At 39.4% G+C, this 16284-nt stretch overlaps 1 protein-coding gene across 5 annotated transcripts in view; it reads right to left on the bottom strand.

Moving 5' to 3' along the window:
• Nucleotides 1-16284, bottom strand: part of LOC111332867 (putative ATP-dependent RNA helicase TDRD12) — a 67528-nt gene that overhangs the window by 41496 nt on the left and 9748 nt on the right. For 4 of the 5 annotated variants that reach the window (XR_002695086.2, XR_002695087.2, XM_088754431.1 and 1 more), the window contains exons 7-29: nt 15755-15810; nt 15399-15484; nt 13205-14746; nt 12169-12688; nt 11192-11392; nt 10713-10846; nt 10249-10386; nt 10056-10111; nt 9754-9850; nt 9016-9248; nt 8845-8902; nt 8422-8511; nt 7354-7416; nt 7128-7189; nt 6646-6775; nt 5619-5704; nt 5184-5303; nt 4666-4776; nt 3987-4162; nt 3541-3611; nt 2907-3050; nt 2532-2579; nt 2341-2391 (exon numbers count right to left, since the gene is read on the bottom strand). Coding sequence is in view for 3 of the 5 variants with exons in the window: in XM_088754431.1 (XP_088610557.1) it covers nt 2341-2391; nt 2532-2579; nt 2907-3050; nt 3541-3611; nt 3987-4162; nt 4666-4776; nt 5184-5303; nt 5619-5704; nt 6646-6775; nt 7128-7189; nt 7354-7416; nt 8422-8511; nt 8845-8902; nt 9016-9248; nt 9754-9850; nt 10056-10111; nt 10249-10386; nt 10713-10846; nt 11192-11392; nt 12169-12688; nt 13205-14746; nt 15399-15484; nt 15755-15810 (4273 nt within the window). In the remaining 2 variants the exon portion in view is untranslated. Of the gene's footprint in view, nt 1-2340; nt 2392-2531; nt 2580-2906; nt 3051-3540; nt 3612-3986; nt 4163-4665; nt 4777-5183; nt 5304-5618; nt 5705-6645; nt 6776-7127; nt 7190-7353; nt 7417-8421; nt 8512-8844; nt 8903-9015; nt 9249-9753; nt 9851-10055; nt 10112-10248; nt 10387-10712; nt 10847-11191; nt 11393-12168; nt 12689-13204; nt 14747-15398; nt 15485-15754; nt 15811-16284 lie in introns of those variants that run through there. The other variant, XM_088754430.1, reaches the window with a different exon arrangement.

The raw sequence follows: 16284 nt of genomic DNA, 5'->3' as shown, positions 1-16284 counted from the left end.
AAAACGCTTTATAATGTCATCGAAAACGAAATCTTGTCAACTCGATCCTGTTCCAACCTGGATTTTAAAAGGCTGCATCAATCAACTGCTACCAACTATAACGGAAATTATCAACTCATCCTTAGAACAAGGACTTTTTCCATCAAAATTAAAAGAATTTATTGTTTATCCGCTTTTAAAGAAACCAGTTCTGGACCCGGAAGACAACAACTTCCGCCCAATCTCCAACTTGTTATTTCTTTCAAAAACGCTGGACAGAATTGCTGCCGCTCAATTAGACAGTCACCTAACCGATCATCAACTTTATGCTGAGATGCAATCAGCATACCGAAGATATCACGGCACTGAGTCAGCACTACTTAAAGTGTTTAATGATATCAATACTGCCATTGATAATCAACATGAAAGCGTCCTAGTCCTTTTGGACATATCAGCGGCTTTCGATACCATCGACCACAAAATATTAATCAACCGATTGGAGTATAAATAGGGGATTTCTGGCCTTGCCCTTGAATGGCTAAAGTCATATCTTCAAAATCGACCTCAACGTGTTGTAGTTAATGGAACTTACTCCGATCCAAAATGTAACTCTTTCGGCGTTCCTCCAGGTTCTGTACTTGGGCCCTTATTGTTTTCATTGTATTATGGTCCTCTCGAAGATGTTATAAGAGCTCATGGCATAGATGCGATGATGTACGCTGATGATTCTCAGCTCTATATCATAATAAAGCGGAGCAATCGTCGTGTTGCCTTAGAACAGCTTGAACTTTGCATTGATGATGTTCTGTTGGAACACGCAGAACGGTCTTAAATGCAACCCAACCAAGACTGAAGTCATCCACTTCTACTCTCGCTTCACGCCCAGTGACAGCATCTCACACCTCAGAGTCAGCACTGCTATTATCGAACCAGTAAATGAAGCGAGAGATCTCGGCATCACTCTTGACTCTACCCTCACTCTCCGCACCCACAACAACAATATATGTCGCTCCGGCCCATTATCTTTACATGGACTTAGTAAAATCAAGAAATTCTTATCTCAGAAAGACACCGAAAGGGTCGCTAATGCCTTTATTTCCTCTAAACTGGATTACTGCAATGGCCTGTTTTGCGGCTTGCCCTCTTCTGAAATACAGAAACTTCAAAGACTATAAAAACTCTGCCGCCCGACTTTTTACACAAGCAAAAAAATCTGAACATATTACTCCAGTCCTCATCAATCTGCACTGGCTCCCTATGGAACATCGTGTTATTTTCAAGCTGCGTCTCTACACCTATAAAGCACTTCATGGTCTGGCTCCTGATTACTTGGCAAATCTGTTAACTCGCTATACACCTGTCCGTTACCTCCGTTCTTCAAGGTCCAGAAGCTATGGCGACAGATCCTCTGCGTGTGCATTCCCCATGTTTTGGAACAAACTTCCTGATTTTATAAGATATTCCGAAACCTAAGATTCCTTTAAAACCAGGCTCAAGACTCACCTTTTTAAAATCGCTTTTAATTCATAGTTTAATTTTTATCTTATTTTGCAATTACTTTAAATCTTATGTAAAAGCATTGAGACTTATGTATAATGCGTTTTTAAGAACTGTATTATTATTATTATTATTATTATTATTATTATTATTATTATTATTATTATTATTATTATTATTATTAAATGAGAAACGACTCATCACAAATATAACACCATTAGAGCACGGCAAGGTTTTGAGAAGAGAGAAAATTGTCAACCATTGATAGACATGGACTCACGGCTGAAATCAACTGTATCTGAAAAGTTTTTTTATTCAGTTTCTGCCATGTTGTCGACATCTTTCCACAGATAAAGTTTTTAGATTTTATAAGAACTTTCCGATATTGTAAGGAATGAAAAAGCTACTGGCGACGCATGGTCTTTGGAAAACGTTATGAAAAACATAGGTATATATATAATTAGAAGCGCTTTGTATCTCATAAATACAACAACACAAAAATGTGCCCAAGCGCATAAATAATGACAATAACAAAGCGTCTGCTTCATTCAAGACAACAGTGCAATAAAAAACATGAAGACACAACATACACCGAATGCAAATATGGCGTCCAATTTGAGTTGCCATTGTTCAGGACTGACTAGCCTCTCACACATGTAATAATCCTTCTGTATTTCCAGGTGAAGACGAGGCTAGTCAGTCCAGAACAATGGCAATTCAAATTGGACGCCATATTTGCATTCGGTGTATAGTGAATTACTTGAAAGTTCTTGAATTAATCAGTAACGAAAATCAGCAGTAAATACCAAGACTATTGGAAGGGTCAAAACTCATAAAACAAAATCAATCGTCTCTTATACTCACCGAACATTGATGGGCTTGTAAGCACATATCTGGTATCCTTTGGTGTGAAAACTGTGATTTAAAATCAACGGGTCGAAAAATAAGTACAGCGCGTAACCTTATATAACCAACAAGCAATAATGAGAGTTCCAAAAAGAAAAGAAAAAACTTCATCTCATCAGATAACGTTTATAAACACTTTCTGCACTTACTTTGTAATCGTGTTGCTCAATAGATGTAGCAGATTGCGGGAATAAAATCTGTTTGAGAAAAAAAAAAAAACAAGCGAACAAAAAGAAGGAAAATGACTTAGTGCATGTTGTACTGTCTCTCCAGATAGAAACAAGTAACGTACAAACAATAAATACAGTAATAAAGTAAGATATAAATGAGTACTATAGAATTGAGCCGGTACGTTGATTGCATCGCGAACGACGAAGCCTAAACTTTGCAAGCTCGCATTTACAATTCATTCTCAGTACCTTATTGGTTTTCAATCAGCACCAATATTTCGGGGTTTCCTTGAAGGTGAAGCCTCTTATGCACGGAGCAAAAATTCACTTCAAATGTCACGATTTAAGACAAACCTTAATTCCTTCAGCTGAAGTCTGCGCATGCTTTGTTGCAACCATCTCGTGGCTAATGATGACGTCATGTTCTGTGTTAGTGTTATAGAGTTCAATGGCAAATCTGTGGCTTCCAGCCACCAGAGATGCACTCTTAGATTTCACCTGAAGTGGAAACAGTTGATGATGAGTTTTTAAAATCAAGACTGATAGCTATGTATTGCCTCACTAGTAAGGGACTTGGCAAACCACCCAAACATTTGTGGAGGCATATGTCAATCAGGAGTAAAATAGCCCCTTTAAGAACAATCAAGAGACTGAGTCAGGTCATGTGCGAGATTCGATTAAAATAGATCAGCCTGTTACTCAATCAAGGCTGGAGCTAATCTAACAAGTAGTTTAAATTGCTGGTGCGAAACTAGTCTCCAAATGATTAGAATAAAAAAAACATGTAGCTTCGATCCTTTCCCTATCTCAAATCCATTAAGTGACTAATGCTTCCCAGGTGAGCTGACCTAATTAGCGAATTTTCACTACAGTGCTATGAACACTTAAACTTAAAAAAAAACTGTACTGCACTTAACCACTTTTACCAATCTGATGGAACAACGACTGAGAACAGCAGTGACGACACATGCTCAGATAAGATGAGTACCTTAGCGAACAATAACTGATCAGTCACCATTTCCCAGAATGCGTCACTACTCTCTTCGCTCCACTCTTTCTCTGTAGAAAGAACTCCGATTAGTTAAAACAAAGAACATCGAAAGGCTAACCAGGCTGTCCTTCGCCTCTGATGGCTACAAAGTTTCTGTACATCTAAGTTTCCCATTAATAGATCCCTTGGACTTTCTAGAAACCGATGACCGTCACATCTTAGTTGAGTGCGACGAGCGTTTTCACGCGATGAAATCTGACAGAGTCTCACATCGTACCAAAACAATAGCATGGCCGCCATGTTGGCACATCAAGCCAACCTTGTAGAGTTAAAACTCATTTCATACGTTATCACTTTCTGTTGCTGTAGCATATTTTCATAGCTGCTTGCCACGTGCCTGACACATTTAGCGCTCCTTAGATTGGTTCAACTAAATCACTTACCAAGAGGGTCGACATTTACAAGCGCGCACTCGACGGCTTGGAGGGGTAACTGAAGGATACCATTCCAAGCTGGAACAATCCTGTCCGCTGTTACCCACTCTCTGTCACCAAAGTCCACATAAAATACATCATACTCTTTATCTGGCCTACTGCCCAGGACACGCGCTCGGTACCAACTGGTGGAATGAAAAGAATTCATAGGAATGTAGGGATAATGATGTTGCTGAACTTGTGGTTATGCTATATTCTCCAAGGGAACAGTTTATTACACAGCAGCTTGCAGTTGCCTAGCCATTCAAACAAGTTTTATCATCCCTGAAGCAAGATGCGTAGCTGGTAGTTTCGTAGTTACACGATGAAGGACTGGAAAAGATCTTACTTAGTAGTATTAGTGGCCAAGAGAAAGGCACGTAAACCCGCGAGAGGAATGGGTTGGAAAGGAAGAAAGTTTGAAATGCTTGTTCGTCCAAAGTAAATAAAAACTATTACAAAAAAGAAGACACAAAATTTAGAATTTGTCTTTGGGAAAATAATATATAAATAGCTTAAAAATTCAAGTTAATCATCAGGATCAGAAAAATTATATTCTGAACCTGCTTGAAAATAAAATAAGATTTTAATACCAGATACTACTTATGAAAGAGATGCACATTGTTTAGGGCATAGTAAAGTAACTTACAGGTTATCCTCAGAAAACTTTGCAACACAGAGCGAACCAATTGAAATCTCGTTCTCCTCCGATTCAACTTTGCTAACTCCAGAGTTAATCTTTTGCTTCAGGTCCTCTAAGCTACAAAAGATATCGACAGATAATGCGTTACGATTGAGGCTTAATGCCACGGAGTAGTTCAAGGTCAACTCGTCCTCACGTTGTGTCGTCACACGAAGTAAACCGTGAGTCTATGCAAACTATCTCTTGGAAATACTTTACATTAAAATAGCTGAAAGCAACGGAAAGAAGTTCAAAATTTACGGTTAGTCGTAAGCGTCATGCTGCACAGGCAATTAAAAAAATAACACTGAACAACGACGACAGCAAAACAACCAAATAGAAAACAAATAATCAAATCTTACGAGTTAGAATGCCGGAAAAATTTACCTTGTGTGGTCCGCAAAAAAAAAAAAAAAAAAAACCAAACAAACAAACATACTAACTGCTGGAGAATTGATAGAGATGTGGGTATACACATTTCCAACCTTTCTTCTGAAGACTTCAGCTGTACGAAAAAGAGTCCTGGATTTTCCACAGCAGACACATACACAGAGTGGAATCCTTCCTCGGGCAGCACAATTGTTTCTAGAGCAGTAGGCTGCTCACTGCAATAGACCACAAATGCAAAAATATCTCAAGCGGTAAAAACGTTTGTAGCAAATGGGAACTCATGAGAAAATGTGGATAAGGATTTAATAAGGATTTTTCGACCTCCTCAAGCAAGCCGGTTTGCAAACTGACGCTATGTTTCATATTCAATGGTCAATTTCAATTATCAATTAATTTAATTGGACGCAACGCTGGAAAAACCCCAACCTAATGCGAAATGAGGCTAAGGTATACCTTTATCGAAATAGAACTGATGGTTCTGAGTTTTCAAATGTTTCAACCCCTGGTAATAAAGAATGATTAATCCTTACCAGACATCCGAAAGGCCAGTTTGTCCTCCTTCCAGGGGCTGTAAATCAATGACACCCTCACAAAGGTTTCTCAGCAAGCGCACGTGCTTTAAAAAGTGTCATCAAAGAAACAACTTAAACTTTGGCCCCAATCACGGATAAATTTAAAAACGGCGTTTTTCACTGATAAAGAACTACGTAAGGTTTCTGTCTATGATGGGAGATGGACAAAATGTCTTTGGTTCACATCATGTCGAATAAAGTTGACTGCGCAACTGTTATAGACAACAGAATCGCTTGAATGCATTCGGGCATGCGCGAAAGAAGGGCCAAACTTGCCCACCTAAAAATGCAAGGAGCAATCGAGTTCAAGTTTCCAGAAAGTTCCTTTTTGGTTTGGACTGCCGGAGGATGGTAGGTCCAGATTGTGCAGCATTTTGGAATAGCTTCATTTAGTAGTAATAGTAATAGTAGTAAGATAGTTTATATCTGACCACTTGCAGCCCAGAGGCTGAATTATGGGTGCAGTGTAAGGTTGAGAACAGACGTCAGCATATCGGGCGCCTCTGGCAGCCGCTTCAGTCTATCGATCTCACCTTCCCTACCCATCCCACCCCAGGGGAGGACATCCACCACACAGTAATCTCGTGTGTGGGAAATTAACGACTCCTACCCCAACCCTGCAGGAGACGGGACCTCCATTTATTCGTCCCTATCCGAGAAGCCTGGAATATCTAACCATTTCTTGATGTTACAGAAAGGTAGCAAATTCTTCTCAATTATTTTAAGACCTGGAGTGTAGATCCGGCCGGGGCTCGAACCCTAGACCTCCCGCACAACAGTCCAGCGCTCTATCCATTGAGCTAACCGGGAGGCGGTTCATTTACAACTTACCCAGACTAAAGCGGACGGTCAACCTTATCAAAGAAAAAGAAGGTTGCGTTTTCATATCTATCTGGCGATGCCTAGTGTGGAAGGAACCTCGAAGCACACTTATAACATTTCTCACAACTGTTCAGACGAGCATAAAAGCGGAGAAAACTCCCACCTGTTTGTTTTCAGCTGCACGTTTTTCCCTCAACAATTCCATCCTAACATTCAACGCATTGGTGGTTACATTGATGTTGGGCAAATATTTCCTTTCGACCAAAGGATCCAGCCACATCGTGTTGCCGAGGCTACAACGGAACCAAAGCGGAAACAACAAGTCTCTCTTACTATGCCAGCAATTCACTTCTTCATCGATACAGGCACGCTTGGCCAATTTTTGCACTGATCGCGGCGATTTGGCTCCATTCACGTGATAAAATCGCTCAATCTGATTAGTTGACCGTAAGTGTTGCCACAAGCTGGCAATAATCAATGCTACAGTTAAAGGTGAAATAAGCGTGACATCAGAAGAGTTTGATTTTTTTTTTTTTTTTTTTTTTTTTGGGGGGGGGGGGGTTTCCACAAACTATAAGATATTTTCGATTCGTGTTTTCTTGTAATTTCAATGAATGCATCTTCGCGGTCGAAGAAAAACTTTACCTCAAGACAACTTTTCCTTCCATTTCCTTGCCTTCAATAAGGCGTGTGACATAGGCTGCCGTCTGTCATAATATAACCACAGAGTAACCAATCGTTTAGACATACTTGAATCAAAAGAACTTGATCACCGAGTTCTTTATTACGAGGTATTCCAGATAACCGTTTGCTAACAAATCAAGCGATTCAAAGTCATACGAACGAAAATTTCCGATTTCTTTAACTTTACCTCGTCAGTCCAGTCAGTATCTTTATCCAAAGGTTGTAGTCTGCACACGAACACTTCAACTGCCTGATAAACAACGCAGAACGAACTTAAAATTAAGCTACTGTTCGTTGGTACTCACCATGGTGAAATAAATGAAATAGTATTGATATTTGCTTGATTATGTATTCTATTCCGATCATAATGTTGATCGCAACTTTCCAAATGTGCACTGTCGAAAAAATTTTGAATCGAGAGGACCAATAGAAGGAAGTTCTGAAAGAATGGACAAGTAAAATAAAGTAACACAGCGACAAGTGAGCGACAACAAAGCGCTGAGCGACCGCGTCACCAGAACAGTGAGGTTCGAAAGACGCCAATCACAGCTGTTGAAAGTTAAACAATTACAGGAGTATTTTTTAAAGAATTTAATTCATTCGCCACGGGAATGGCAGGAGAAAGGAACAGAACGTTCGTCCCAATTGACACCGAACCCCTTTGTACCCACCCATCCCACCCCAGGGGAGGACATCCATCACACAGTAATCTCGTGCGTGGGAAATTAACGAAATTAACGTCTCCTACCCCTAACCCTACAGGAGACGGGACCTCCATTTATTCGTCCCTATCCAAGAAGACTAGAATATCTAACCATTTCTTGATGTTATAGAAAGGTAGCAAAGTTTTCTCAATTATTTATAGACCTTGAGTGTTGGTCCGGCCGGCCGGGGTTCGAACCCTCCACCTCCCGCACAAGAGTCCAGCGCTCTATCCATTGAGCTAACCGGGAGGCGGAGTATGAAGGTTCATAAGGTGACGTGTAGCTGGTCAAATTACAATTCATTTACTTAGACATTCAATGTGTTGAGCTACATTGAGCGATGTTTTCCATGTGGTGAAGACGCTCTTCAAAAGGACTTAACAAGTTACATTGGTAGCGCAAAAGAAACTAACGAAAAGCGTGTTTAATGCGAATCACTAGCCTTGCTGCAGATTTAAAGACTGTTCTCGTACTCACGTAACCTGCGTCGCGGTATTTTCTCGTATGAGAGCCCAGGAAAATAGGTTTTATAATTGGTGGATGAAACATACCTGAAAGGGACAGGAGCGAAACTGGGGAGGCAACTGAAGAAGTCTGTCCACATGAACGCATTCAAAATTTCCTCTGTCGACATATTGAACCTAAAAATAAGCATATAAACATCTGGTGAAAATATGAACTGAGTGGTGGCCTAGCAGACCGCAGAGTCTCTGTGGCTCAGAGGTACACAATGAAGGCAGCCTAAGCGCGGGATCCAAAGGTCTGAGGTTTGATTCTTCGTGGAGACTCAGAATTGTTCTTTGTCCCGCGCTCGTGAATAGAAGAAAACAAATCTTTATCTAAAAGGAAACGTTTGGCTTCTGCTGTTTCCTCTCGCGCAAATACTCCCTCTTCATGCTCGCCACGTTCTTATCTACGCTTCCCTGAAAAACATGCACCAAATAATACACTAAAATAAACCAATTCACTCTTACCCGCACTTCCACTGGCTTTTTACTGTGATCTTCCTTAGTAACAAAGCACACTTTCACCCTAGGGATACAACAATACCACGTCAAAGTATAAGAATAGAGCATCTTATGTAAGTACATGTCAAGGCTGATCTGCTCCAATCCACTTTGACTACCATATTTCTAGGCGCTTACCTATTGTAAGAACTGCTGTTGTTTAGCTTCACAGCACACAAGTCACCAACAGAAACCAACTCTTGCTTAACCCGATGATTTGGATCTGCATACCATCGACTGACTGCCATTGTTAATTCAAGGAACTCTGTACTGTCCGCAGTTTGACTGTTCCGCTGGTTTGCATCTGTGGCTTTGTGTCCAAGGATTCGCACCCAGTAACATGTTGCATCCATTACACTCATGATCAGAACCTGGTGAGGTCATCATAGTGTTCTTTTTAATGATAGATGCAATAGTGTTTGTAACTATAATGCAATAGTGTTTGAATTTACTGTAGTACTCTAAGTTGTTAAGCGCTGTTGATCATTGAATGAAAAAATTAACTAACAAGGGTTTGGGAAAAAAAACTGAGTTTCTCCAAAATCCTGCCAGTTCCATTTGTGTTTCAGGATGCTTCCTTGACTGAGCCAGAGTGAAATCGCTGACGAGCCACGCCATACACGGGTTCAGTATGTAATTTATACTTATATTTATCCAGGAGCATCCAATTTAGCAGGGTTAGTTCAAATGGAGCCCTAAAGGAAGTGATTGCTTGTTTTTGCTAAACAAAGCAAATAATCCTGACCAGCAAGAATGGCTCACTTTACCCGCTGGAGGAACCTGACAGAATAAAAGTTAAGCTCAATCTTACCTGCAATCGGGGTCAGTTACACACATGTAATAAACAGAATTCCAAAATTCCCGTCTAAAGCTTACTTTAACTATGCCAGAAGTAGGAATTCCTTTTGCTGGTTTATCCAACTCTGCCAACACAGAGTGTCTCTTCAAACAGTTCCTTATTCCCCGTTTGTATCTAAATATAAGGAAAAATATTACCATTACACAGGGCTGGGTTTCAAAATCCAGGGTTGTTCGTCGGTGTTAACTCACAAGTTGTCATCGAGGTTCTAAAGCGCATGCGTAAGTCCGAGTATTTCAGGCTTAACAAACACAACACACCGATTAGCCAGTTTTCCAAAGACTACAGGTTTACTCTACGATAAGGCGTTTTGAATTACCTGCAAGTTCCAAAAGCTTTCAGAGAGTAACATAGGTCCTTAACCTTCTCTTTCTCCTGTAGAAAGAGTACATTAAAACATTTAAGAGGATTTCACACTATGTTGTTGCTTTGTTTGAAGGAAAATCAGTAGCAGTCTCCCAGTTTCGTCCGTTAACATTAAAATATACTCCAAACTTATTGCAAAGACTTGCCTGTTCAGCAAGGTCAGCCATTGCATCCAGTAGTTGTGGAACTTCTTGACCAGACCTCTGCACAAGCTGACGTATGGAAGGCGTGTGATACATATTTCGGCCATCAGTCACAAATATAACAGAAACGCAGCCATGCTCCTTCGGAAAATAAAATTCACAAAGTAAGATAATAAAGATATAATTGTCCATGTGGGCAAATGGGATGTTATTGGTTGGTTGTTGCATTCAAAGTTCACTGCTAATTCCCAACGCAGAAAGTTTGTTTGTTGTTCTGGACTTTGAAGAAACAAGGCGGTTAATGTTAAACCATCTGAACCAAACAAGGTTGGTCAATAAAGTAATAATTATTCAGCTGAAAGATTAGATCAACAAAAACTATTTTAGGATCATAAACGTGTAGAAAGGATTTTAAAAATTTAGGACTACCTCAATGATTTTCAGAAAAGAAGTGAAGGTTGTCTTACGTCAGATGATGTGAACGTCCCTGCTAGAGTGGCGAGTCTTTTGCTGAATCGCATCTTTGAACCAGGAAAGTTGAAGTGTATAACACATGAGGCATTTGTGATGTTTAACTGACCAATAACGTCTTCAGCTATAACTGAATTTTATCAACAGAAATATTTATTAAACTGTAGAATGTATAGATAATCTTTTTCCCAAAGATGAAAATGAAATGTAGATTAAAACTATATGTTTAATTCAAGAATACATCTAGTAATTCCGATAGAATATACTGTAGAAACAAGATGATGCATAATTTCAAGTCTGTGAAGCCCTTAAGTTAGGCTTTCTTAGTCAATTCTTTCAATTTTGTTTCTTTTTCTTTGTTTGTTTTTTGGTTTTTTTTTTTGCCGAATCGACGAACTAAATTTCACAAAAGGGAAAGCAATAGGAAACTTAAGATTCTTAGGGGAGTGGACGGCCTATCCACATTATGGCATACCTAGAACAGGCATAGTATCAGTGGTATGAGGGGTGTTCCATTGTCTCTGAATACTGTCAAGTTCATGAGGTGGTAGAAAATTGTGTGCCACGAGAGCAAAGTAGCAGTTTGCATTCAGGATTTGTCCTACATCCTCTGCTTCCGCTGCCGTAGATGTGAAAACACAGATGTCTTTTGTGCTAATAAACGATTCCAGGTAACCTAACATGGGAAAGAAAAGGTCAAGGAAAAATTAAAAGTCTCAGACCGAAAACCGAAAGGAAAAGAAAAAAATTTCATTTCATATATCCAAAGTTAAAAAAATACATGTAGATGGAAACAAAAAGTTTCATCATTCCCACTTTCGAAATAACAGCTGCTTGCAAACTATACTATTTGACTTCACTTGCTATTTATATCTTCTTCATTTGTTACCCGCTTCCGGTTGGGCATTGCCTGTACAATCAATCAATCAATACTTTATTTACCCACGTAGCGTCAAGGAGCTCACAGAGCTCGTTCAAAATAAGTACGTGCCTCTAAGATTAAGAATCTTAAAAACCTAATACATACTGTCAAAACCTAATTGATTAGAAATTGAAATAACTAACAATTAATATTAAAATTTAAGTTTGTACAGTAAAATTCAAAGTCACTTAAATACAGGTATAAAATGGTGAAGCAATAGCTTAAATAATTTAAAATTAAGATTAAAAATTAAGTTTGTACAATGAAATTGAGAGTCACTTAAATACAAGTATAAAATGGAGAAGCAGCTAAAGTTTCAATGTTCTCAATAGCTTCTTGAAAAGGTTGATATTATTGGCCAGTTTTACTCTTGTAAGTAATCCATTCCACAGCTGCGCACACATATAAGTGAAAGATTTTTTCATAAAATTTAAATCAAATTTAGGTGCGTACAAATTAATGCCGGTTCCTCACAGATTGTACGTACTTCAAATCCCGTCCAGAACCCTGTAAATTTTAAATATCCTTACCAAGAAGTTCTACATCCCTCTGGCTCTCGGAGCAAAATGTTACAATTTGTTGCACACCCCTGTAGATAGCTGCTTCAATCATGTCAGGAATTATCACCACAGGATTCCCCAAGTACGCCTTCACCAAAGACGCTACACCCGCACTCCAAGACGACGCCATGACAACTCCCTGGCGAGGTGCTGAGAGACAAGGCTGGGATTGCAATAGCTTGGCGTAGTGTCTCATGATGCATTTGATCTCAGATGTGAACTCCTCTACCATTATGTCAGCATCATGAAATACCAAATGGCAAAGTCGATCTAGGGAAATGTAGTATTTCCTGAGCATTCGAAGAAAGCAAGGTGGTGTAGCAATTAAGATCTCACAGCCATTCAATAATGGAATAATCTGATTATCTTCGGCACCGGCAGCAAATATCAGCTGCACACGAATGTTCTTGTTTTTAGCTAGAATGAGCCTGCATTGCCTGTGGATATCAACAACAGCTCCCCAAGTTGGAGCAAGGATGAGAAACTGCGGCTGGAAAGAAAATACAAATCAAACTTTAGAACAGTAAACAGAGTAAAGATCAGCTTTGAGTTCGATATGACATGACAGTTGCACTCAGTAGGGACGCGAAATTTCAAAGACAAATGGAGCCCTTGTACTTTCAACAGCTAAATACGCAGTAGATTGAGTCCTGTTTTAACAAAATGCTTGATTCATGCAGTTGGCAAGAAATAAGTCTATTCATCTAAATTTGCTGGGAATTTTAAATTTGACGATGTTTTTCATGAGTTTCACTTCTATATGCTGTAACTTCAAGGATTCCTTTAAACTTTTAGGGTGTGGCAGGCTTGAAGAATTCCCAAGGATAAGGGGCTTTGTTCTTGCGTGTCTATCTTCCCAAAATAAATTGTGTTTAGATGTACAAACCTTAAGTTTTGCATCTTCGAGGACTCAAAATGGCGGCTGCACAATAGAATTCCATTGTATCGCCCTTGTCACTTTGAATCCGGGTTCCCCACTACCCCAAATTCCATCCACCAAACTTACCCCACTGGACAGCTTCGGTAGATCAGCGTAAACTTCCCTTTCCTCCACTAACTGGTAGATAATCGGCAGTAGATAAGCTTGTATTTGTGCATCATTTGCTTGGCAAATGCCTACAAGGTCGCGTCCTCTAAGGAGTGTTGGCCAGGCATGTGCCTGAAGCAAGCTAGGGTTCGAAATACTGAGCCGAAGCAAGTAATGAGCAAATGGACAAAACTCTGGTGTAAAAACTGGCTTTGGAGCGGGTGCACCTTCTGCGCAAACAACAACACCACCAGAATATGATAACTTTTTTCCACTTGTGGTGCGTTGTTCAGGTGAAGCTGACTTCTCTGTGGACCATAGTATTTCTGAAGGAAGAGGAGACCTTCCAGAAGAAGCAGAAGAAGTCTGCAATAGTTGAGACAATTGTGTAGATTTTTCACTTAAATTTCTCCCTTCAACCATGTGTAAGCTTGTTGAGGATTGTAATGGAAAATGTTCAGAGCCACGCACAGCTTCTAGAGTGCTTTTAGCCACTAGAGGCTCACATGTTTGCACTATATCCTCCGTGGGATCTAAAGTTGAACTGCAGTCTCTATCACGGGTTTCTATTAGAGTCTTTATTGAAGATAATAACCTTTGACGATCTTCTTCGTCTCTGTTTGCCACAGCATTAGCTTTAGACTTTGGCCCATTTTCCTGAACTATTCTCCTAGATGAAGTAAAATTTTCTAAAGGCAATCTAACGTTGTGTTGGCTAAACAAAGTATCTACGCTTGTTGAACCATTTGAAGGTGGCTGTTGTTTTTCCTCTATTTCTTTTGGAGAGATTTCGCCACTGGAACCATTAGAGGACAATCCAGGTACTTCGCTGCAGGAAACACCAGAATCGTCTCTGTCTGCAACTCTTCTCTGACGAAAGTCATCTGTCTCACTAGAAGAACCACTGTGGGCGCTCTTCTTTTTAAGAATGGGCTTCAGATGTGTGGCTTCTGGAGGTTTTGATAAACTTGGATGAAAACCTCCCCTCATGCCACTACCCGTTGCTGGCAGTCTAGACGAAAGAAATCGCACTCTTCCTGAATTCTCATCACTTGATGATGCTACTGGTTTCCTAGATGTATACGCTAGTTCTTTTTCTGACTTTTCACGGCTGAATTCCTTTTCTAATGAGAGTCTCCGTGATAAAAGGCCCTCGCATGCACCTTCAGGAAGTCTAGCTGCAGGCTTTTGAAGTGGGCCATTGTTTTCCTGATATGATCCATGTCCTAAGACCTGTTGTCTTAAAACATCCAAAGGGGATTCCCTCAACCCCAAATACCTATTATTGCTTTGGTGGCTCATAGACTCTTCATCAGTGCTGTAAGATTCTTCGCTTCCGCTAAACTTGCCACGTTTGACATACTCCTTCATACTTTTCAACATTTCCTCACCTTCCTTTTGGAATTTTTCTCCCATTGCTTTCAGTTTTGCAGCTTTGGTTGTGTTTATTACTGGATTTTCGAAATCCTCAGAGAAGTTTGTTGCAAAGCCATTCAAAACCAATTCATCATTGACACAAACCTGCAAGGAAAAAAAAAAATTAAAAGTACAGGTATCAGTTTCTTCATATTACATATCTTTTTACACACAACTGAAGTAACGTTGTAAGAGAAAAAGCAAACAGGAAAAAGCTAAATTCTAACTAATTGGCATAAGTTCTTTAGCACAAGTCATGGTTTTTTTTTTCTTTTTATTTTTGGAATTGCTTGAAATCTCTAAACAACATCTAATACTCACAAAAAGTTTGAAATAATTTTTCAGTGGAAATTTCTGAGAGTGCAATTTGTTTGGTGTGCAGGCATACACAGTAGTTGGAGGGTGGTTTGATATGCTCCCTAATAAATTTTGCTTTTTGCTTTTTGACAACAATGTTATATACAGAAGATAAGCTTTGTGTTAGTGATAATTTCCAACCAATACCTGTACCAGAAAAAGTTATTTTACAATGTTGCGTAATTACTGTATAAACCATCAAATTTCATTTCTCTTTCAGCTCAAGATAAATTCTACTTTTTGGCTTGGGAAAATTTTCTTGAAATATAAAGTTCAACTTGCAGTTTAAGGCCAAATGGCCAGTCTAACATAATCCTGTAAAGCCAGAAGAGTGAATGGAAACAGATATCATTTTAATCATAATTGTAATTACACTTCATTAAAATGGTTTTGTGTTTACCTGAGCATACCCTGAGTCAGCTAGCAGTAGCACATGATATTTTCCTTTCTCATCTAGTTTATGGATGGTAACTTGAAGCTTACATCCTAAAATTAAGTCATATCACTTTTAAGGAAAATTTAATTGAAAAATATACAAGGAAAAGGAAGAGTAGAATGGAGTTGCACTATAAACCTTGCACATGTATGTGCACAAGGAATTGGACTTGCAATCTTTGAAATTTGCGACAGGTTTAATTACGTCAATTACATGGGCTGGTTTGCATTTTGCAATTCCTTGTGCTCATGTCTATTGGCTACTTCTTTGTAAACTTTTCTTTGCAACTGAGTAAACTCACAAAAAATTCAGTTATTCACCTTGTATGAGGGTTTTAAATAGGTTTGTGGCAGCTTCATCCCAGTGATCAGTAACTCTGAAGAATAATTAACAATTACAATCATTTATGGTAAAGATTATTTTGAATTCCAATATTCAAACAAATCCCTATACATGACCACTAGCTCAAATGCCAGTTCTGTTAATTTATATGACAATATGCAAAGTACTTGCCTAGACATTGCAGGTACAGCAAACTATAGCATAACAACAACAATACAATTCTATCATCATACAAACAGGTAGTAAATCAGTACATATATCTTATTAACCAAGCGCGAGGGCCGTACTGGGAGAATATCAGCACAAGGTCTTGACAGTACGGACCGAGCGCAGTGAGGTCTGTACAAAAAAGACCAAGGGCCGATCTTCTTCCAGTACAGTCTCGAGCAAGCTTGGTTAATAAGAGATTTATTATATGACTGAAGTTCAAAGGGACACAAGTGCGGTATCATTCGGGACCATTCGGGACAGTGCCTGGTCCAATACTTAGAGAATATTGGACCGGCAA

This window comes from Stylophora pistillata, chromosome 3, assembly GCF_964205215.1.
Source record: "Stylophora pistillata chromosome 3, jaStyPist1.2, whole genome shotgun sequence".
In the NCBI taxonomy this organism is placed as follows: domain Eukaryota; kingdom Metazoa; phylum Cnidaria; class Anthozoa; order Scleractinia; family Pocilloporidae; genus Stylophora; species Stylophora pistillata.
Note: the sequence above shows the minus strand (reverse complement) of the source record. Positions and strands in the feature narration are given on the sequence as shown.